The sequence below is a fragment of the Nyctibius grandis genome, chromosome Z (assembly GCF_013368605.1).
Source record: "Nyctibius grandis isolate bNycGra1 chromosome Z, bNycGra1.pri, whole genome shotgun sequence".
In the NCBI taxonomy this organism is placed as follows: Eukaryota; Metazoa; Chordata; class Aves; order Nyctibiiformes; family Nyctibiidae; genus Nyctibius; species Nyctibius grandis.
The window spans coordinates 91469323-91492047 of record NC_090695.1 but is presented as its reverse complement, the minus strand read 5'-3'; the positions used below and the strand labels follow the sequence as shown (position 1 = coordinate 91492047).

Here is a 22725-nt window from a genome sequence, read left to right as displayed (position 1 = left end):
GACTCTGCTTCAGAGCTGGCACAGCACGTTTCCAGAAATCCACACAATTCCCAAGAACAGCCTTTAACTGCTGAGCAGCTGCTGCAGGTACTACATTAACTTGGCTTGCTGGTTTATGGCCTGTGATGTTTTAGTGGAGACAACCCAGCTGGTACATCAGCCTCCACCAATGAACAACTTGCTGGGTTACATCTTACAGGCCAATACTGATCAGCTTTTATGCAGCCTTCCCCCTGGTTTGCCCCCAGCTCTTCCTGAGCACTAGACTAGCTCACCCACTGCCAAGGAAAATTGCCACAGCAAGAAGGGTTAATGGAAAAGGTTTTGCGCTTTAAGATGTTTTGAATAGATTTTATTTTTAGACTTTGTAAAAGATACAGAGTGAAAGCCTATTGTTCTTATGGTGAGAGATCTTTACAAAGACATCAATATTTAAAGTAATTAAAAATATCTTCACAAAAGACCTTGCTTAAAAACTTGGCAGTTTACCAAGCACTCCTCCCTCCGTCATCTTTTATTCCCATCAGCCCAAGGCCAGATTGTGATCCATGCATGCTGCAACATAAACATGAGGTGTGTTATTTCTGTTCAGGGTAGCCTTGATGCACATAAGCTTGCTGGTCTCCTAGTGAGAAGCCTGCAACCCTCAGGGGCAGCAGATGATTGAAAAACTGTATTTTTGGGGGGGGGGGAGGGGGCGCGTTCTTTTTAATCCCGAAGCCTCCTCTGGGAAACAGTAACACAGGAACCTCACTTGGCAGGAAACCTCTTCCAAGCCTGGGATGGAGCACCCTTCCAACCTGCTCAGCATGAGAGATGTGAGCCCAGGCTCTGTGGGCTTCTGTAGGCTCCTCGTGGATGCAAACTCCTGAATCCACCTGTTCTGCTGGTGGGATTCCTACCCTTCAGTGATGGGAGACAACAAGCAAGCTTGTGCTAAGTGAGGCTAGTTTGAGGTGGCCCTTGAAAAGTAAATTTGGACCTACTGAGACCAGTCAATCTGCTGCAAACGACACACGGTGTGGGCTGTAACTCCACAGCCATCCTCTCCTCAAAGCTTTCCAGTGGGGCTGACAGGTTAGTACACAAAGCAACGGAGGTGACACAGTGGTGTAGAGAAAAGGCAAATGATTGCTCAGAAATGTAAAAACTGACTCAGTTATACCCCAGAAGAAAGCAGCAGATGATCAAAGGCCCACATGCACTACTAAACTGCCCGCAGAGGTTAGGCCTAATTTAGGCTTCCCCCATGGCTGATTTCAACTGAGCCAGTATTTGATACCAAGCGTGTGCAAGAAACCATTTACACAGGACTACGTGCAATTGGCACTTCTCTATAAGGTAGGACTTGTTGCTGTCTCATTTTGTATGCTATTATTTGGGGTGTGGGGAAAACAGATAATGATCTTTATTTAAGAAGAAAAATTACTTTTTAAAAAAAAAAAGTAAAAAAAATTATTCTTTTTAAAAACAGTTCGTCACTGGCATTAAGCCTAAATATACTCGTGGCTGGGGATGCATCTCCCTTCTAGGGACACTGGTGCAGAGGATAATGCAGCACCGTGATTCTTCTCAGGAAGCTTTGCAAGTAAGAGAGGGGGAACCCAGCCTGGCTGCATAGCCAGGTACAAGAGATGCTGCTGAGGAGCTCTGGCTCCCTGCTTCTATTTCAGGGCATGGTGTCTGTCTCCAAAAGGAGTGGTATCCCTTCTGTTGAAGGGAAACAGGAGAAAAGGGTAGATATGACCTTTATTTGACTGACTGAACAGTGACATAGTGAGAGAACAGAAAGATGACTGCTGAAATAAGTATGTACTCAGTAACTAGGGCCTTGCCTGGGAAAGATTTAACTTTTCTGGTTAATAATTAAGCAGTGAATGACTGTGGCAGTTCAGGCCCCAGGGTCTGAAATGCAGGAAGCCCACCCCATCTGGAAGCATCCCTGATATTAGCACTGAAGCCATCTCTACTCTAGGACTTGTCCCTTCCCATGAAAGCTTAGGGATGCAGTGGAAGTGTCCTTTTGTTTTCTAGTTGTGTCCCTCAGGTAAGAATGAGGGCATGAATCACCTCCTTGACTGGCGATGGCTGAAGCACATACATGAGGGTACCACAAGACAAAAACTGGTAGATGGTGCCTTGGCTGCAGCAGTGAGGTGGTTTCTTTAAAAAAGAAATAAAACCCCACCAAAACCACCCAAAAAAACCGGCTGCTGTGGAAACTCTGTGCAATTCTCTCATGTCAATAGAGATGAAAACTCCAACATGGGAAGGTAGGTGAACTGAGAAGACCTGCAGAATTAATCAACACTGTGTACTTCAGCCTTGATAATCTGGACCATCAGCAACATAAGTGGTTTCAGCACTCGTGCTTGTTCAGGATCAAGCATGGCTTATGGGCAGAACTTACTGTTCAGGTTTTATTGGCCTAACATGAAAGTCAGACTGAGTAAGTACACCAGCTTCTTCAGGCCTTCTCTCAGGCTTTCACTTCCTTGTGCAGGGTTTTAATTTTTAATAGATTAAGATAAAAATATTTGGCTATGTATTTCCCTTGGATCTTTGCAAAAGAGGTGGCAAGTTACCTGTTCACTCCAGGAAAGAGAACAACGCACAGGGTGTTATTCTGCAGACTTCTATAAAGCTTTTTGATACGATGGTCTAACTTCTTCACCTTTTTCCTTAGATCCTGCTCCTGCATAACAGAATATAAGCATTAAAATCCCCAGTTCAGCTGCAGATCTGTAGCAATCACACTTAAAAGTGTGTGTGGTTAGACTGACCCTCGGGCAGTGCCAGGGATTGAACAGGGAAAACCACATGCCCTTCTCAGATGGCACTACAGCTTCCTCCAGTAAAAACGAGAGCTGCAACTAGAGCTCTTCTTTCCTGTATGGCTACCCATCACCTCTCCCTCTGACTCCCATAGCACTTGCTACACCTGTACCTTGCGCTGTCTGCTCTCAAGTAGTAGGCTTCAGTTCCTGTGTAGCATCACCCACTGCCCCAAGCAGCTATGCTGGTTTTAAGGTTATACAGTACCCTGCAAACATCACATTATCTCATGTGATATTGCCTCTTCAAACTGCCTTGTGGGAACTTATCCTTGGCAGCCTCTCTGCTCCAGCACAAAGAGACTCTTCTGTTACATGCAGCTCTGCACCTAAATTTTCTCAAAGTTTCCACTCCTGGTTCTCAGGGCAGTACTTCCCCACTAACTGCAATGAACAGCAGCATAGCCTTAAACTCACAGAGTCACATAGTTGCTCCATTTTCTCATATAACATGTTTCCTCCTTGCTTCTCATTGCTGTATTTCATTTGCCAAATCCATCTCCAGAGGTGACCTGAAGCAAGAGCATTCCTACTTCTTAGTGTGCTGCCCTTCATGGTCCAGCTGTTTATAACTTCAAGGGCATCCACAGCACTTTGTGATTTCTGGAATTCTGGAACACAAAGAGAAGAGGAACATGCTTTGGCAGTGATGGTGTTGGCAGGGATAAAGGTGTGGAGTAGGAGGGAGATGAGAAACTGAAATCACTGCAGCAAGCAGCTCCTCCTCATGCTACAGGTAAACATCAGACTATAGAAATGCCAGTTAACTGCAACAGCACTCATCCAGTTGTTCTCCTCACCTTTTCAGAGGCGATCACTTGTCTGTGTGAAGCTGCACAGTAGCCAGCCCTCATGTTGAGGTACTGGAGCTGATGAACTAGCCCAGAACACTTCTAAGTAAAGTAATTTTTTTTTTTTTTTAAAAGCAGTTTTGTGGTTTTTTTTCCCCCTTGTAAACATTTAGCTGTAAACTGCTCCTCCAAACAATACATGCTTTCACTGAAGTATTTTACATACCATCACTTTGAGCATACATGAGTTTCAGTAGCTCTTGCTGTGTCTGTGCAAAGTCCCCAGGGCTGCTGAATGAGCTTATTTGAAGGAAGTAAGCAGGCTGTATGTGAAGCTACTTACTGAGGAAACAGCAGTTCCTGTGCTTTCCACTCTGGCGATCCTTTGGCAGGAATAGTGTTTCCAGGTCTTTCAACTGGCTGAATTCTTCTTGCAAGTCTGTCTCTGTTAATGACTTCTTTAGACCCGCCACATAAATCACACCTTCGTTTTCTACATCCAGTTCTAGTTCCTTTATCAAAACATCACAGTCCAGCATTGCTGCCGTGACAGGTCTCTGGACCTAGGGTAGATTCAGCAGGAGCAAACACAGCACGTCAGCCCAAGCAGCTCTGGGTTCTGAGCCTCGATTTTAAATTATTTTCTCCCACTACCAAAAGTTGACAAGATATTTTCCCTTCCTTGAAAAAAAAAAGATGACTAATGAAGGCTAGCAATTAGTCATGAAAAAGGAAGAGAAAGCATGTTTGTAATGCAGAAACACTATAAAATTAAGAACTCCATACTTTGTATATGGCATTTTAACACCCTATTACTTAGCGCTCCCTTTTAAAGCTGCAGTTGGAGGTCAGAATGCTTTCTAACTCCCTTCTGCTGACAGAAAGGAAAGAAGATGGCTATCACCATTTCCTTTCTGCCAGTGGCCCTAAATTGGCCAGGGACAGGGAGATAGTAACAGCACAACCAGCCAGCATTTGCCTAGATGCTATGCTGTGAGCAGAAGTTAAAAGAGACATATTGGATGCTGCTCCTGTGCTCAACATAAGTTAGGCTTTTGCTGTTTGCATTGTTTACCTTAATGCAGGATCCTGCTACCTCAGCTCCGTTTAAGCTTTCCACAGCAAGCTGGGCAGCTTCCAGCACTTCGTATTGGATACAGACATAGGGCTTGAAACAGAACAATAAGATACTTCAGGCTTATCAATAGGACACATTATCTCTCCCTTTTTAGAAGTCAGGTCTCAGTAAAGCTGCGTTTTCTTTTAAAAATAGAATATAAAAAGGTTTGGGGATAATATATGTAACACTCCATATACTGTAGCTGTTAAAAACAACCTTCAGTTAGCTCATCAATTAATAACAAGTTTTCTCTTTTTTTTTTTTTTTTTTTTTGCCATTAAAGGCCTTAGCATATCAGTTCTTTCCAGAGGGACAAAAAGCATCTCAGCTTCTTCAGTGTTCAAGGTCCTCTAGCTTGAACAGCACAGTTAAGCCACATGAGCTATGTTTATTCTTGTCATTGCGTGGAGCAGCTTTCAGATACCCTGAATTGTTGTAGCCAATGACTAAACCACCAGAAAAAAACCCAAACAGAAAAACCGGTATTTCTGTGGTACTAATCCATATCTTTCCAAGAGATTACTCAGCCCTTCCATGCCTGTCAGCAAGCTTAATGCTTTGAGTGCTCCTCACCTGGTATGTTTCAGTTACTACTCTAAGAGATCGGATTGGTCCACACCTCCCAAATTCTTTTTTCACAGACTTCAGGCAAAAGCTTTCTTCAAAAGGACCTGCGTAAATTGTCAGCATGTCAGTCAGCTTGCTTCTCACCTGTAGGAACACAGATTAGAGAAGGAACTTCACAAAGCAAAGGAACTAACTACTTGGTGCCTCCAGATAAATAATGTCTCTTTCCAAACTCAGCAATGAAGCCTGTTCTCAAAAATACAGTACCTTTTCACAAAGTCCGGCAAGGTGAGATGCCATGTACTCTGGACCCAAACTGAACTCAATGATACTGAATGTGGACAGGGGAACATCTTCTAAGGCTCTCTGAAGAATCTGGAGGGAAAAGAGTGTAAAGGCTCAAAGAGGTACAGGACAATTGTACTGCAAAGGATCAGAAACAAAGCTATTTCACTTAATTCCCAACTTTAATTTTCATTATTGTCCAAGGAAGCTCTCAGGCAGAAATTATTCTTTAGTGAGTCATGAGAGGATGTAGAGGATCAAAGCTTATTTCCGAGATGTTAAAATGGCTTTAGCTAACCTGGTATTAACACTATTGTTAACAGTACTGTTGGTCAGCTTGTTAAAATAGGACTCATCTACCCACCCCCAGAACAAGAACAACTTTGAACTACTTTGATGCTTGCTTAGACCAGCCCACTCTAAGTCCATTCACCTGTTTGTTTGAAGTGCTCAGGTTACTCTGACACAGGCCAGAAGAGCCTAGTTCCTGTCTGCCCAAAAGGAGGGGGTTTTGGCCAGTCACCCGCAAGCAGTCTAAAAAACTAGCAGAGAGAAGCAAGCTGTGAATCACAGTACTTATCAATATGGTGAATTAAAAGCTTTAAAGAAGTGCTTGTCAGAGAAAAATGATACAGTTCATTAAAGAAATTTGAAAGAACATTCTTGTCTTCAACATCAAAAGATGCCTAGAAAATGCTTTGTGAGATTTACGATACAAATTCTGAGAGTTTTTCAGTGCTGTGCTACAATTATTTGTGTCTCTCTGAAGATCCCGATGGCTTCTGAAAAACATAACATACTTCTTTGATTTTACTGAGGATTCAACAGAAGGAAAAACATGCATATTTGAGAATCTTATTACCATGGTTTGGATAAATATGGAAGCTCATTCAGCTGTTCCTGGACCCTACATCCTTGTAGCTGTAACGCGTCTTTGTTCTGTGAGGCCTCAGCCAGTTTTTCAGTTGTCAGAAGCATCTCCAAGTTTAGTTCTGCTACCTTGGGGAAGGAAGAAGATTACGAGTTGGCTTTCATCTAAGCTAATTGTAGCTAACCAAAAAGCATGAGTCACCTAGGCACACTCCACAGTGGTGAAGAAACAGGCATTAAATTTCTTGCCTTATTATTTTCTGTTGTCATTTTCAAGCATGCAGTGCTCACAGCATCAGGCAGCAATCATCTCCAAAAAAGTTCTCTCAGAAATCAATGACACAAGCAAGAGACTCATAAAATCAGCTGAATCACTGCCACAACATACAAGGTCTCTCACTTCTTTCATCTGGAAAAACGACAGGCAGTCCTGTAGGCTGGAAGTGTCTGAATCCTTCTTTACCCAATGCTCCTCTTCAAGATCAGCAGCAATGCTGATTCAGGTCAGTGTTTGAGTACTGAAACACTGGGGATGCTCCAGGTTATTAAGATACCTGGATATATGCTGAAAGTAACAAGCTGTCAAAATTGAGGCCTCTGTCACAGCTCCATTCTCTTTTAAATCAACAAGAGGATCAGCAGGAATGTGTTTTTTTTTTTCCTTCATAAGCACAACTTGTACATTCTGTGATTAAGGACAGAAATCTTAATTAGATATAGCTACCTTTGCTGGTCCTTGCTCAATAAAGAACTGAGCCAATTCCAATGCAGCTCTAGCATCTTCTGCAGGATCATGCCCAAGCTTCTGTTCACACTGAATGTCCTTCCTAGGGCATCAAAATTAGGTATACAGGCAGGTTATCTGTTTTTCCACACTGACCAACATCCTGTCTTTTCTAAACTGGGTCCTTTTTGGGCAAAATAGCTTCCCCCTCTCCAAAAAGGATTTCAGTTCTGTGCAGCAGCATTGTTGTGAAACATTTCCAAAAGTTACTGCAAGAAATGTTTCTGCAATGTTGAGCAAAACACTGTTTACCAGGTTTGACAGAAGCAGTGCTATTCCTTGGTACTCTGATGCATGAGTATTTTTAATTTTACTTCTTCCCTATCCAATGACCCAATTCACAATTTGCACACAGACAGGGAGGCAACCTCCAACTCAGTGAAGTCTGGCACTGCAGAGTATTAATATTCACTATGTGAACGGTGAGAACTGCATCACTATGACATACAATCCAGTGCTAGCTAGTACACTGAGTAATATGACTGAAGTCAGTAAATCATACTTTCATACATTAGCCTTTCTTTTTTGCTAACTGCAACAGATCTCATTTGTGTGAGCCAGAGTGTCTTTGTTGCTCTACAATTCAATACACTGGACTGCTACAGGCCTGCAGAAAAGCTAGTTCTGTGAGGACTCAAATCTGGTTGGGTCACAGCATCCCCGCTAGCTCAAAGCCAATTTATTATGCTGCCTCATGTTTCAAGCAGGTAGTAAATTCTTCTTTACCACGTCTATTTGCACAGCCTGCTCCTTTCTTTTGTCTTTTAGTGAAAAAAAATTCTGATGCTACTAGTGGAAGAGCAAGAACCTATGACCTCCCATGACAATACAGTAATAATCTTACCCTAAAACAGCTTTGGCTAGAAATTTTAGCTTAAATCTTCGACCTTCATTTCTTGCAAAAAGCAATGAAGTATCAATAACACTGGGGTGGATCATCTGGAGGAGAGAAAACATCACCAGTTTAATTTAAGAACAGCAGTCATATAGAACTGGACAGTAACTCCATTCTTATCTGTGCCTCTGCCTTTTCATTTCAGTTGTCAGCATCTCACTGGTACGTAACCGGTCCACAACAAGGGAGCAGAGGGGAACAATGAAACAAGCCCAACTCTCCTTTCTAACACTCTATTGGGACGATCTAGATTGTGTTAAAAAGATTATTTATTATTCAAGCAGTTTAGATTGGTTAAATTAAATATAGGAAGGACTTCAGTTCTTCCCATGACAGAGCTACCAAAAGCACCTGGCTGAAGCAGAGAGGTAAAGCTTCTGTTGCAACCATATCTGTGTCTGGACAGACTCTTCCCTTCCTTCTGGGTTCTGAACAGCTCCTTGCAAGTTTTATAGATGTAAGGAGAGTCCTTCTATTTTAAATCCTTAACAATTAAATGAACAAGTGTTCATTAATAAAAAGAGGAATGTTCAGAGCTTTCAGGTCTGAAATGAGTATCACAGGACTGGGAAAAATACTCTTAAAGGCATACTCACTTCCAAAGCCTGAAGATCAGCATTTAAAGAATGACCCACCAATACTGCATCACGGGGAAGCATTTTTTTTAGTCTGGTTTGGATGTCTGACAGTCTTGTTTTCACTGGAAGAAGCATTTTCTTTGTGATTCCTGAGAACCTTCAAAAAAAAGTTGGATGAGGTAAAAGAAACACATTAGCAACAGCACCTGCTGGATAATATTCCAAGCAGGGCATGTAAAATATGAACTCAGCGTAGCTAATGACAGAATGCTATTTACTGCTTTCTGTTCCAAAATAAGAAGATATACTGCAGGTCTACTAAACTGCTACGAGTGCTACCACATCTGTTTCAGAAGTTTCTCTCTCAAGTATAATTTATTCTTTTAAAAATATACAAGTTTTTAGCATCAGATAGCACAGGTAAGGAAATACTGCAAGACTGATGGTGGAAGGAGATGCTTCCACATAACCTGAGGGGATTAGCATGTCACCTCCTGGATAAAGCTGGGCCAAGTTTTGGAGAAGACAAGGCTTGAGTTTTGCCTGCTTTTGTTATAATCGTGAGCCCAGCCCTAGAGGTGTGTGAAAGCTGATCAGCTGCTCTATTCATTTTTTACAGATGAGCAAGCTTAGCTATGGAGCAAAGAGACGCAGACTGCAATCCCATATGCGTTACCCTGTATCCTATTTTATAGCCATCAGTAAAAAGTAACTCGTACTGTGCCTCACTAATCTGTAACAGAACTTTTCCTAGAACACTGCAGAATGATGCTTCTGCCTCGCCACATGGGCACTACGTAGCAGAGAGTGTATATGTAATGTTGGTTATTCTAATCACATAGCAAGAACTGTATTCTTAACACTGCGTAAAATGCAGTAGACATCTGTGCAAACCAAAGCCTTCTGAAAGGTCCTGTGTAACAGGTTTAATTTGAAAGGTTGCAGCTCTTAAAAGATGAAAAGATAAGAAACTTATGTGCAAGTCACCTGGTGCGGTAGTTCACTACTGTGCTTTCAGGTTTGACTAGTTCATTCAAGAGGCATTGACCCTGTGCATCCACCAAAGAGACACGAGTGACTTCGTTCCCTTTTGCGGTCAGGCACTGTCAGGAAGAAGCAGAGGCAGTTGTTGAATCAGCATGATGCTGCCACTCAAAAACCTTAGCTAACATCTGCTTTGGCTGCAGTAACTACTAAGGAGTTACTCAAGATATCTACCGCTCACAGATAGTTGTTTTATACTGTAGCATGCTTCATTTTAATTGTTAAATACCCACCATAAGCACAGCAAATGCACAGGCAAGCACAACACAAAGAAAACTGTTATAAAGAAGTGCTGATTTCACAGAATCAGTCTGTGCTCTGCACTGCAGAGCTGTCACTGAGAGCATCTTCACCAGAGACGACATACAATTTAAAAGCAGAGCCCATGTTGTATCATTAGTTACTCAATGCTGATGCCAAATAGGCATCTCTGCAAGGTCAAAACTGCACTAAAGGAGCAATCGTCACCACAGCATGCTGCCAGAACTGTGATGGCTGAAGGAAAGATGTGTGATAGGGAAATATCTTTCCTTTCCCAAACCTTGGGGAGGGCTGGGAGGAGGAATTCCACAGCAGTCTTAGGGGTTACTGCAGCATTGCTGATGGGCCTGGCACATTCAGCTGCTGCTCTGACAGCCAACGCAGAACTGAGCTCTCTGCTGCACTGCTCAAGATAATATTTCTGTCTTGTCACCAGAACTACTTCCTGAGCCCTTCCCATGGCTGCATTAGCACTGGTACCATCAATGAAGGGACTGGCAGCAGATACTAATATATCAAGTGGTTTAGCACAAGGTGCTTGGCTCACTTTGGAATAGCTGGTAGGAGTTTGGTTGCTTGACTGCATTTTGTAAGGCTGCACAGATTTATTTTTACCATTTCACAATCCAGACCAAAGAGGGGGCTGCTGTCTGTCCTCTGCTGATCACACTCTGTATATATATAGCCCTTACATCCAGGGGAGCCTGGAATGAAAAGACACCCATGAATGAGAAACAGACCTTCCTCTTCTAAAACTCATCATATATCTTATATGATCAAACACATCACTAACTGTTAAAATTAAAAAAACATAACAAAACAACCAAACAAAAGCCCTCAAAAACTGACCTTTTATGGGATAGTAATTTTTTTTCTGCTCTTCTAAAGTCAGAGTATAGCTAGTAAGGCCTCGTTTTTTTTCTCCATATTTCCGAATGATGGGATCACTTTGCAAGTCTGAGCTTTTAGGCATACATTCACTGCTACTGGAAGTCAAACCTGTAAAATACAGAAACATCTGACAAGTTCAGATAGCACTCCCTACTTGCAGTCAGTTTTCTGCATTAATATGCACACTAAGAGGCTACACCATTTCAAAGGAAAACAGTACCTGGAACAATAAAACAGAGATACAGATAGACGATCTATCTGTCTGTCTATCTCCAGTTTACTTTTCTCTCTCTCTCATTTTTATATGTATCTCTCTCCAGTTTATCTCATTTGTCATCTGTATATATACACACACACTATAGACATTATATATACGTAATTATATATACACAATACTATATATAACATATATAGTGTATATACTATGTATATATTAAAATATACTTGATATTCAGGATACTTTAATCTTTTCCCAGTTCAGCTACTGACACTGCTGGCTGACTCAGAGGCAAGTAACATCACAAGTCTGTCACACATTCCTTTCAGAAACAGAGAGAACAAACTTGCCTCATAAGCATGACAACATAGTTATGTTACTTCATGTAAGCTGTAAAAGAAGTTCTTTTTTCTTTCTAACGTCTCTGTGAAATTCTTTCCTATAAGTACTATCAGGAGAAAATGTGCTCTAAGTGTGGCTCACAGAGAAGCAAGCACTGAACTGACACCAGAATCCACAGCTGTATAAAATTAAATTATCCTGTAGGTGATTCTCTGCAGATCGCACTTAAAAGAAAAATATACCTGACATCTCAGATCTGTGACTGTGCAGTAGGTTTACAGTCAGGATGCTAGAGGACTTTGTCAATACATTGAAAGTAACAGCTGTTCATTCTCCCATTTAGGACTGGAATTCAAGACTCTTTGTTACACTTCTAACAATTTCAGTGAAGTTCGCATTGTAGTCTCTTGCAGGTTTTGTACAAGCCTGTTGGATTACAATCACCTCTATAAAGAGCGTAAAAATAGGAAATCAGTCGTCAACACACCCATTTTTTACCTTGATTTGCTGCTCAGTATAACAAAGAAAACTAAGAAGAAACGAGTAACTACTTAGCTTGAATCTAATTTATATCTCTGTATCTTTTATTAGATACATCTTAGAATAACAAAATCACAAAATGGGCAAGGAAGCATCAGAATTTTGGATTAAACATGTTAAAAACTTTCTCTCTGCTTTTTGCATTTACTTGTGACAATAAGCCCAACAGAATTACTGAACGAGTTGGGGTAATCAGTTTCATGGTTTAAGCCATCGTATGTTTTCCTTTGTAAACAAGTTTACCATGGGAGCACGCTGGGATTGCACAGGATGCAAAGTCATAAATTACTGTGGAAAGAGAGTCACTGTCATTGAAAGAGGTGATGCAAAACCAAGCAAGATACCTTGTGCAGTGTTTTGAGGTTTCGGGTTTGCTCCTTCTCCATACAGGCTGGCCAGGAAGTTAGCGGAAGGTGTTAATGTGAATCTCTGAAAAAAAGGATGTGTTAGAGACTTTGAAACAGAAGCAGAAATATCAAGCAAATGAGATGTTTCTTGATCCCCAAACCAGCCAGATTTAGAGGAGGATGGGTGAAGAAGTAGTGGAAATAAGTTTGGTGTTTTCCCAAGGAAGAAAAAAAAAAAAACAACCACCAAACCTGTTTTAATGACAGATGATATAGGATTCTTTGTACTAAGGGACACATTTGCCTTGCCTGATACAATCAAGAAGGCAAATCTCAACACTTTCTTTGATAGAAACTAGAGCAAGTTCCAGACTTTACAGTTAAGTTGTGATTTGCATTTGCTGCAGCTCAGGGAGAATTCTCTAGAAGTCTGAAGCGAAGTGCTTCTTTCTTTCCTCCTTCAAAAATGTTGCTTGTAACTCAGAAAATTAAAACAATTCTTTTAATAATCTTTTTGGGAAATGGGAGAAACTTGACATAATGTACAAATAGTCAAAGTGAGATTTTTTCATCCAGTGGGAATAGCATAACTCTATTGAGAGTCTCCTCACTCACTCAGAGTAAATTCCAAATTCACCGAGATATTTTTAATCTCATTGACATCCTGAAGATGTGGGAAGCACAATAGTCAGAGGACTGAAACATCAATATACGTTTCACCTGGTAAGGCTTCAAAGACATGAGTCTTGAAAACCTGTTTCTAATATCAAAGCCTTGGCCTTTGTTCTGAGCTGACAAAGGCTACAAATAGATCCGCTCAGTAGCTTGCTTTGAGAGTCAAAGATGGCCACTTCCTATTGGAAAAGGCAAAAATTCCACCGCAGCAATCAATCCTTGGTACAGTGTTTCAGGACTGAAAGATGTTCATAAGTCAGCAATACAGTTTGGGGACTTACATGCCGGAACACTTTTCTGAGGTGTTTGAACTGCAAATAGAATTTGTAGAAATGGAGTTGGCTCATTTCATGTAGAACAATAACCACAACCCCAGCCAGGTGGCTTTGGTGATAAATATGGCACCAGCTGCAGTTTAAAAAAAAAAAAAGAAAAAAAAAAATCAAAGCAAAACAATTATCAAGCACTCTAAAAAACAAACTTGGAACCAACCCAGCTTTTCAGTCAGTGAATGGCAGAGTGCCAAATTGCTTCAATGAGAAGAGGCTTTATGCTTATCTCAAACAGCCACATATTCCTGGAAGCAATATAATATGGAAGACAGAGAAAGAATGAGTTATAGCAAAATTCTGCTGCAGGACCATTTCAAGACATTTATACCTCTTTTATATCCATCGGCATGTGAATACACATAAGTAACTTCAGCTGTAGTGAATTAATGCATCAAAAACGTTTCAAAAAATCATTTTCTATTCACTACTAAAAATCTACAATGGCATCATTTTTGCCTCGAGTTTCAAGATTCATTACATTTCACTGTATTTTTGCTGTCTGAGGTTATATACCCTCCTCAGCCTTTCCCTTCCACTGCTGAGACATTGCTCTGAAAAAGGGCAAAGTGATTAAAACGTGCTTCCCAAAACACTCTAAAACACTTGGTTTCAATTATATCTGACATGAAATGTGTTAATATTTTTTGTGTTGTGTTAATATTTTTACCATGGTATTCTGTTTCTCAGTGTGTGAAGCTTCTTTTCCACAAAATTGTTTAGTTTTTGATAACTGCATGAAACAAAACTATGAAATGGAAGAATTTTTGTCAGAAGAGGAATTCTGGTCTCTGGCCAAGTCAACTGTCTCTAAATAATACAGGCTGTCATTATGGTAACTGTGTTGCAAGGACTCCAAAACCAGCATGGCCAATATGCCTTTAGGTATGTTTTCACAACACTTGAGGACACAAGATAGAGTTGATTCCCACATATGAATATGTTATACCTGGGTTGTGTTGCACTGTGGCATTTTCCCAAAGCTGCATACTTTAACAACTCATACAGCTGGTCATGGCTGATTTCGCAGTCCTCACCAAATAAAGCTGCTGACAAGCGAGATGACTTTTCCTGTGAAAAGGGAAACGCTAGTAAAGAAAGGTTTTATGTAATCACACAAGTCCATGGAAAATTAAGTGACTTATACAGTAAAAGGAAACTATTAACTATTTGGATACAATCAACTATATTTAAAATAACTCCTCCACTCATTATGGGCAAAAGTTTCCTTTCAGATCACACTTTAAATTTACTAGCGATATTTCAGTAACCCAGGTACTCTAATTTCAAAGATCTATTTAATAAAGGTTAATGTCAATATGTATGTAGTAAGGAGACAAAGTTATTTGACATGCAAACACGACGTTCTGCTCTCTCAACCCATTCACCCACTTGCGTGCTGTAGAGCTCTGGGCATTTATACACGTGTTATATGTAGCCACTCCATGTAAGGCTTTGCTGAAACCCATTTACTTCATTTACATTATGTGACCTGTTTTGGCAGATGGGTTTGCTGACCCCTGCAGGAAATAAAATGCTTCAGAAAAATCCAAGGAAACTGCAGGAAGAACGCATCGAGTAGATAGTTTGTTAAGCCTAAATGTACAAATTCTCCTAAAAGCTAATCAGCAAGTAAACGCATGATTTTGAAGACCTTCACCGACCATATGGCTCCTTTCAATGGAGCTTCTTTGATCTGTAAAAATTTTAAAGATACTCTTTTTTTAAGTGATGAAAAGACATCATGGCATACAAGGGAAAAGAAAAAAGACCACAGAACACTACAGAATATGACATCCCACAGGATAAACAACTACCAGAAGTTGTGTTTTCCCCACCACACTAACAAGCTTTGTGCTGATTAATATTGACAGAGCCTGCCCACGTGGGATTGAGCTGGTGCACTTTTAAAGACATTTTTCATTGGGTAAGAAAGCTAAACAGAGGTGACAACTTTTTGAGGTATAAGTGGTTAAGAATCATCTGGTAATAATAACACAGGGCAGTGTAACTGCTAGTTCCTCATCTCTCATGCTAAGATTAGACAAATAACTAATAACACCGTTGTTTTCAATACGGTCTAATTACAACCTTGCAAAAAAAATTCCCATCCAAACAGCAGAAGTTTCATTTCACCAAGCAAAGGCTACCTGCCAATCCTGGGAATTTCAGTCACTAATCAGGTACAACTAAGACTGACCCCACAGGTCAGACACGCTTACTCTTGTCCCATACTGGGCGCTAAGAAAGTTGTGACCTAGGTAAGGTGTTGCCAGGAGGTTGAAACTTTGGGTTGATTTGCATCCTTCAGGTGTGAATGTACTGAGCAGACACAACAGTCCTTTCAAGATCCACTTTGTTTAGGAAAAAATGATATTGGAGAATGTATTTATTTTTTTAAAAAAAATTCCTTAAATGCACAGGCCTAACACTCAAAATTAGTTCATTTCCGTATTTCCTGGAACAGAAACTAAGCTGTTCTCTGCAGCTATTACCTTTAGCCAGCCCTGTAGCCAGACTGCCAGCAAATCTCGGTTTCGCTGACTTTGCAGCGTCCCAACGTGCGATGCAATAACCCCACCAAACAGGCGCACGTGCGGAGGGGCGATCCCCCACAGCCGCCGGCCGCAGCGCTTCCCCCACAGCACCGCCGGCTGCTCACCTCCGGGCCGCCGCCATCCACCTTCCTCCTCTTCCGCGCTGCCTGCCGTCCGCCCGCCTCCGGACCGGCTCCGCCGCGCCTTTTGTACCCGTTTACGCAGACAGCCTTCGCCATGGCCTAGAAGAAAGCACCGCGGGGTCAGGGCGGCCTCGGGTCACGGCCCCTCGCGGCGGGGTTACAGCCCCGGCTCCTCCGGGCCAGGCCCCAGCCGCCTGCCCACCGCCGGGGCTCCCCGGGCAGCATCAGCAGGGGGGATCGCCTGCAGCCCTGACGCCGTGGGGCCGATCCCCGGCCGCCCCCTCCTCCCCCAGTCCCCGAGGAGTGACCTCGGCCGCGGAACCCACCTCAGCCACGCCGGGCTCTGCGGCCACCGGGGAGCACGCTGCCTCGGCACGCGGCTACCTGCGCCTGCCTGCGAGCAAGGCCAGAGCAGCCGATCGGCCGACAGCGCCGATGGGGGCGGGGCCGCTGCCGCCCGCGGGAGGTTTGAAATGGCCGCCGCGGCGCCGAGGCTGCTCTAGGGCGGCCGCTGCCCGCTCGCCCGGGGCTGAGGGCGGAGATGGCCACCAAGCGCCTGGCCAGGTGCGGGCCGCGGGGCCAGGCACTGGGGGGAGGCGGGGGATCCCTCCCACGGAGGGCCCTGAGGGGACCGGGGTGTGCTGGTGTCCGGGCGGGCGAGGCCCTGAGGGGGGCCGGGGCGCTGACGGGGGCCGGGGCGTTCGCCCGCTCCAGGCGCGGAGGGGCAGGCGGAGGGCGGCCCCTCAGCGCGGGGGATGCTGAGGCGGTGCCGCTGCGGTCCGCAGGCAGCTTGGGCTGGCGCGGAGCAGCGGGCGCGCGCGGAGCAGTTGGCGGGCGGCGGCGGCGGCGCAGCGGTTCGGGTACCTGATCGTCATCGACTTCGAGGCCACGTGCTGGCGGGACGGGGGACGGGGCGGCCCCGAGATCAGTGAGTGCGGCGGGGCGGAGCGGGGGGCGGTGGGGGGGGGTACGGGGCGGAGCGGGGGGCGGTGGGGGGGGTACGGGGCGGAGCAGGTGGCGGGGGTCTGGCCTCTAGAGGAGGCAGCTCTGAACCTTGTGTCGTCATTACATCATGTTCCTCCTAATTCATAGACTCATAGAATCATTTTGGTTGGAAAGGACCTTTAAGATCATCGAGTCCAACCGTTAACCCAGCACTGCCAAGCCCACCACTAAACCATATCCCTCAGCACCACATCTGCTCATCTTTTAAATACCTCCAGGGATGGTGACTCCACCACTTCCCTGGGCAGCCTGTTCCAATGCCCGATAACACTTTCAGTGAAGAAATTTTTCCTGATATCCAAACTAAACCTCCCCCGGCACAACTTGAGGCCATTTCCTCTTGTCTTATCACTTGTTACTTGGGAGAAGAGACCAACACCCTCCTCACTACACCCTCCTTTCAGGTAGCTGTGGACAACAATAAGGTCTCCCATCAGCCTCCTTTTCTCCAGACCGAACAACCCCAGTTCCCTCAGCTGCTCCCCATAAGACTTGTGCCCTGGACCCTTCACCAGCTTCGTTGCCCTTCTTCCTGACATTTCAACCCCAGTTTAAAGTGAATGGAATAATTTCTGTGAACAGCTTTAACCTTTCTGCCTTTGTGTTTTGGGTGGTGTTTTTTTTGTTTTTCTTGTTTTGTGTTTGTCACAGTTGAATTCCCAGCCGTCCTGTTAAATACTTCAACAGGAGAGATTGAATCTGAATTCCACACATACGTCCAGCCCCAGGAGCATCCTATTCTCTCTGAATTTTGTACAGAACTAACTGGCATAACACAGGTATAATTGCTATTTAGTATTATTTTACACCTTTGTAATTGCTATTCACTATTTTTTTTAAACATGCCTTTAAAGAGCTAAAGAGAAACATCTCAAATTAATTTCAGTGCATACTAACACATCCATACTTCTTGTTCTGTTTCATAAAGAATCAAGTTGATGAAGGGGTCCCTCTAAACATTTGTTTATCACAGTTTTTAAAATGGATTCAAAAGATACAAAACGAGAAGAAAATTGTATTCAGTTCAGATATTCCAAGTCATTGTTCAGAGGCAAATCCATGTACCTTTGTTACTTGGACAGGTAAATAAAATTTTCATTTGTTTTTTCTGCGGAATAATACACATAAAAAATGAACATTTGGTGGTGCTAGTGAGATTGTGGCTTCACTTCTAGGGAGCCAAAATCCTGTTATTAGGTATTAAAGATGTGCAATATTAGACTGAAAATATAAAATCCACTGAATCCTGATGTGTTCACTACATCTTTGTCTCCAGGATCTGACATCATTACATTTTTCTGCTTTACATATAGTGAACTGTGTCACCCTTCGCAATGTGCCTAAATGACTTAATGAGGTCTTTGAGATCTTCACCCATCATGAAGTTGTTCTTTACTAATAGTAGGCATCCACTTATCCTGATGTCCCATTGCAGCCTTTCATGTACAAAGACTTCGTTAGCCTGTGCTAACAAAGCCTGTTAGCCCATGCTTCCTGTCCAGCAGTACAGGACACTACTAGTCTGTTGATGGTATGTCCCTTAGGGTAGATTTTACGCCATGTTTATGTAGATTTTAGGCCAGTTCTTTAGTTATGAATTATTTGTGGTTTTTTTTCTGTGCAGACTGGGACCTGGGTGTGTGTCTGCAGTATGAGTGTAAAAGGAAGCAGCTGCGAAAACCTGACATTTTAAATTCCTGGATTGATCTGAAAGCAACGTACAGGGTGAGAAGATCGATAGACTGTGAAACAGTTATACTCATATTATCATCTCAAAGGCTAACTGTATCTGAGGTTATAAGGCAATATTGTATGTTCCAGTGACTAGAGTAACCCATTCATTTTCTTTCTGTGTTGTTATCACTCAATAACAAATTGCATGCCCTAGAACTGTGTGAATTTTAATAGAAATCTTAATGCTAGGAAAAGAACCTGGTGTTACTGTTCATAAATGAATGATAATCCTGGGAGAATTTTTCGAGCTGCCTTTCCTTCCCTGACATCTTTTGCTCTGCTTGCTTCCTCACTTCCCTAGTCTTGTGCGCTCTTATTGCTGCGTAGAAAATTGTCATCACGATCTGTTTAGAGGTACTTAAAGGCCTAGCATGTGCATTGTACTTGGACCAGAAAGTATGTTCTGAACAGCATAAATGATACAGAAAAAAATCAATGTCTATTTTATTACACAGTTTACACTGCAATAGAGTTCTAACCTGGAAGCTAACAGCACCTAAGTGTACCTTCCCCCGTGTAGTCAAGGAAACTTTTCAAGGGTGATCCAGGAGCCTACATGTCCTGACACTTGGAGCTTAGGCTCTTAACCTAGGTAGCAGAATTAGGTCTCTAAAGATAAACAGTGTGAATATTCCCCCTTTCTTGTGACCAAATGAGATACTGGGAGTGAGTAGCAACACTCACTTTTTCTCATTTAAAAAGAAGTTATTATACCTATGCCAAATATATTAATGCCCATGCCTTCGCAATATGCACCGGTTTAAACATCTCAAGATATTATTTATAGTTGTATTCTTCAATGCTGCGCTGTTAAGGCCTTCATCAATGTAAGCCATAAAGTGCAAATGCGTGACTCCAGAGCTAAGACAGAATGGATTAGTTTAAGACTGAGAGAAAGGGATTCATGGTTCTTTCCATTCCAGTTTGTTACAGGGTAAGTCACTTACTGTCTTCTGCTTATTTATCCTGACTGTAAAATGAAGATACCTGACTTGCACAATTGCCTTGTGAGATTTATTATTCATAAGGTGCTATTTCTGAAATGGTTTTCACTTTACTATGAAGAGGTTTTGAAATGCTTTATGTTAAACACCTGCCTTTTTTTCCTTAGTCCTTCTATAATAGGAAGCCTAAAGGGCTAAGCGGTGCTTTGCAGGATTTGGGGATAGCTTTTGCAGGACGGGAACATTCTGGTAAGTATGCTGTGATGATCCTCATTTTAATATATATATATTTTCATAAAGCTAAATAGGTACTATTTAGCTAGTCATTATTTCCAGGTTATGCAATGTTCTGTCCAACAAAACCATCAAAGCAAGAAAGGCTTCAAAGACCAGAGTTTGTTATTTCTAACCTCATGCCACTGAGTTCATGTTCAACAAGATCAGTCTCTGAATTGTAGGGTGCAAAAGAGGCAGCTGAAGGATAAGAAAACTTGGTTTTACCTGATAGCACTGGGCAGCATATTAGTGTAAGAGTTTTTTGATATCACTAATAAAACACAGCAAGGATTTTAAAAATTGTGGCTATATATTCAGCTGTATGGATTGGTCCTTCGGATGTTTCAGCACAGGGAATTTTTTGGAATTTTTACTTCCCCTTTGCTTTTTTGAACTAGATAACTACGTGTCAGAGTTCTGTGAATCCCTGTCATTTATGTAAGGCTTACCTAGATTACATTTTTCCTCTAGTAGTATCCCTAGTAGTAGTTTAAAAAGAAGACATTGACATAACCGTACTTTTGAAGGGTTGGATGATTCTCGGAATACTGCCCGTCTTGCTTGGAGGCTGATTTGTGATGGATGTGTGCTGAAGGTTACTAAATCTTTGGATAAGGTTAGTAACTACTTCCTATCTTCCCTTCTACTTGCTTTGTAGCCTGGAATACAGATGAAAGCTGAGCTATTCAAATAATAAACTCAGCATCTTGACTATGAATTGAACTGAACATCCCCAGGCTGATATGCTTATTAATTTTGTGTGTTGATTCCTAAAACTTCTGGGTATTCACTTTCTAAAATCTCCTTTTGTTTACGGACTCCCTAGGCACAGCCGAAGAGCAATTTAATTTCCAGAACACCGACTATAAACTTCACTGACAAGACTCCACCGGGAAGTAACAGCAGACATGAAACATCTAGAGATGGAACTTGCGAAACAAACTCTCTGGCTGAGAAAAACCACAACAGTATTGCTGGAATTAAGATAAATTCTGATGTACAAACTGAAGAACAACAGACCGCTTGCACTGATTCCTCTGCAGATGTCTGCGTTGTACCTAGCGGCAGCTCAAGGGCCGAGTTACATGGTCAAGGCCAAAGCTCTTTAACAGTATCCACTCACACATTTCTTGAGCAGGCACAGCAATCTCACAGTACGGTGTCAACAGGCATTTGGCAAGGACTGAACAAGGGGCAACCTCTCAGTACAGCCAGATACAGCCCTCCAGTACACGGATCAGGACTGGTGCTCGTCTCCACTACCATCTCCTCAGTTAATATCTCTAGCGAGGATATCAGTACTAGTTCTGATTGCTTATCTCTGCTGACTGACTGGGAAGATGTCGCTTTAATACCAGAATCTCAGTATGAACAAAATTCAGACTGTGTTCAATTCAAAAATGACTCAAGTACAGATATTTTAACAGTGTTTGAAGAGCAAACAATTTTGAAACAGTCGGCTGGGATGAGTTCAGATAATCAAAGTTTGGAGAAAACCGTAGTACCTGTGGAACCTCCGGAATGTATCGTTTACAAAAGTCCTGATACTACTATCTATAATGTAGGAACAGTAGAAAGTCAGACTTCAAATTTTTCAGCTTTTAAGTTACCATCTGCAAAGGTAAATGCTATTTCAGCACAATCAGCATTAACTGGAAATTATACTACTCCTTCAGAGGTTCCTAAAAGAAAGCCAACTAGTCCAAAAACATTCCCACCAGCAAAAAAACAGCCTTTTGCTATATATCAAGAGAAAACTGCGTGTTTTGATCATTCCTTACCTTTAAGATGTTCAACTTTGCCCCAAGTGTCTCCTGCCATTCTGAACTCCACAGTCAATTTGAATCAGTCTGTAAGAGCTGTGAAAAATGGAAAACCAACTCCCCCTCTGTGTAACTGTGGTCGAAGAGCTAAAAAACTGTATGTGTCAAATGGTGGTCCAAATCATGGCAAAGCATTTTTTTGTTGTCCTGTTGGCAAGCACGAGGGTCATAAGAAAGGTTGTGGATACTTCAAGTGGGAATGTGTGCTTCTAAAAGAGAAATCTAATGGTCTCATCCTGAATGCAGATGCTTTGACCTCTCTTGGAACTTATGCTAGTAATTTAGGAAATTCTTCCAACAAAAAATATTTGTGTCTTAGACCCTCTATGAGAACTTGAAAATTGATAATTTTTTTTCAAACTCAGTAAGTTGATCATGCTTAATATAATCACGACAGTCAAATGATGTCAGATCTATATTCTGAGAACTGGACAAAAATGATACTGCTTGGTTAACATAGAAATGGAAATTGCTCAAGCATACTTTATGATATATTGATATTTTTGTATCTTGTTAATGAAGTGTGAGAGAACAGATAAAACTATTAACTGCTAAAATTGAAGTATGAGCAGCTGTTGCTACAAATCTTAAATTTCTGCTTTATCGTGTATTTTAAATTCTTTACTTGTTCAGTCCTTAAAGAACATGTTAATGACACACATTTTATTTACACTTTTTTTTTCTAAATATACTTGTAATGATTATAACTAACTTTTAAAAATTTATTTAGAAGTTGTGGCACTTCTCAAAAGCGATTCTTGAAGCAAGTGTTCTCTTAAACTCTTACTGTTTTTTTTTTTTTATCCTTTAAATTAAGTAACAATAAAGATAAAATGCTGCTGCCACTTCATTAGATACTTTATTTAACACACATCACCTGCTGCGCTCTTGAC

The 22725-nt window shown here is 42.1% G+C and overlaps 2 protein-coding genes across 3 annotated transcripts; one reads left to right on the top strand and one right to left on the bottom strand.

Annotated features, from left to right (window-relative positions):
- Positions 1-322: 322 nt before the first annotated feature.
- Positions 323-16445, bottom strand: REXO5 (RNA exonuclease 5). 2 transcript variants are annotated; one of them, XM_068422626.1, is made up of 20 exons: positions 16377-16445; positions 16033-16149; positions 14320-14441; positions 13323-13449; positions 12364-12448; positions 10879-11028; positions 10645-10733; positions 9712-9827; positions 8743-8881; positions 8096-8190; positions 7192-7294; positions 6460-6596; positions 6031-6139; positions 5580-5687; positions 5319-5456; positions 4701-4793; positions 3969-4188; positions 3252-3445; positions 2586-2695; positions 323-555 (listed from the first exon to the last, which is right to left on the bottom strand). In XM_068422626.1, the coding sequence occupies exons 2-20, from the start codon at positions 16144-16146 to the stop codon at positions 486-488; spliced, it is 2319 nt and encodes a 772-aa protein (XP_068278727.1). In that variant the 5' UTR covers positions 16147-16149; positions 16377-16445; the 3' UTR covers positions 323-485. The 2 variants fall into 2 exon arrangements, with proteins under 2 accessions (XP_068278727.1, XP_068278728.1); XM_068422627.1 differs by lacking the exons at positions 12364-12448; positions 13323-13449; positions 14320-14441; positions 16033-16149; positions 16377-16445 and adding an exon at positions 11722-11803.
- A 146-nt stretch (positions 16446-16591) lies between these two features.
- Positions 16592-22170, top strand: ERI2 (ERI1 exoribonuclease family member 2). The gene is made up of 8 exons (XM_068423875.1): positions 16592-16614; positions 16836-16978; positions 17707-17834; positions 17984-18137; positions 18680-18780; positions 19901-19982; positions 20537-20625; positions 20836-22170. Exons 1-8 carry the CDS (start codon positions 16592-16594, stop codon positions 22168-22170), a joined length of 2055 nt encoding a protein of 684 aa, XP_068279976.1.
- Positions 22171-22725: the final 555 nt, after the last annotated feature.

Excerpts from the sequence above, each read along its gene's own strand:
- REXO5 (XM_068422626.1), bottom strand. The coding sequence starts at position 16,146 with ATGGCGAAGGCTGTCTGCGTAAACGGGTACAAAAGGCGCGGCGGAGCC. Across the intron at positions 7,295-8,095 it reads CTAGCCAAAGCTGTTTTAGG|GAAGGACATTCAGTGTGAAC; the intron begins GTAAGATTATTA and ends TTGATGCCCTAG. Across the intron at positions 5,688-6,030 it reads TGAGCACTTCAAACAAACAG|ATTCTTCAGAGAGCCTTAGA; the intron begins GTGAATGGACTT and ends TTTTCCCTCCAG.
- ERI2 (XM_068423875.1), top strand. The coding sequence starts at position 16,592 with ATGGCCACCAAGCGCCTGGCCAG. Across the intron at positions 17,835-17,983 it reads AACTAACTGGCATAACACAG|AATCAAGTTGATGAAGGGGT; the intron begins GTATAATTGCTA and ends TGTTTCATAAAG. Across the intron at positions 19,983-20,536 it reads TGCAGGACGGGAACATTCTG|GGTTGGATGATTCTCGGAAT; the intron begins GTAAGTATGCTG and ends GTACTTTTGAAG.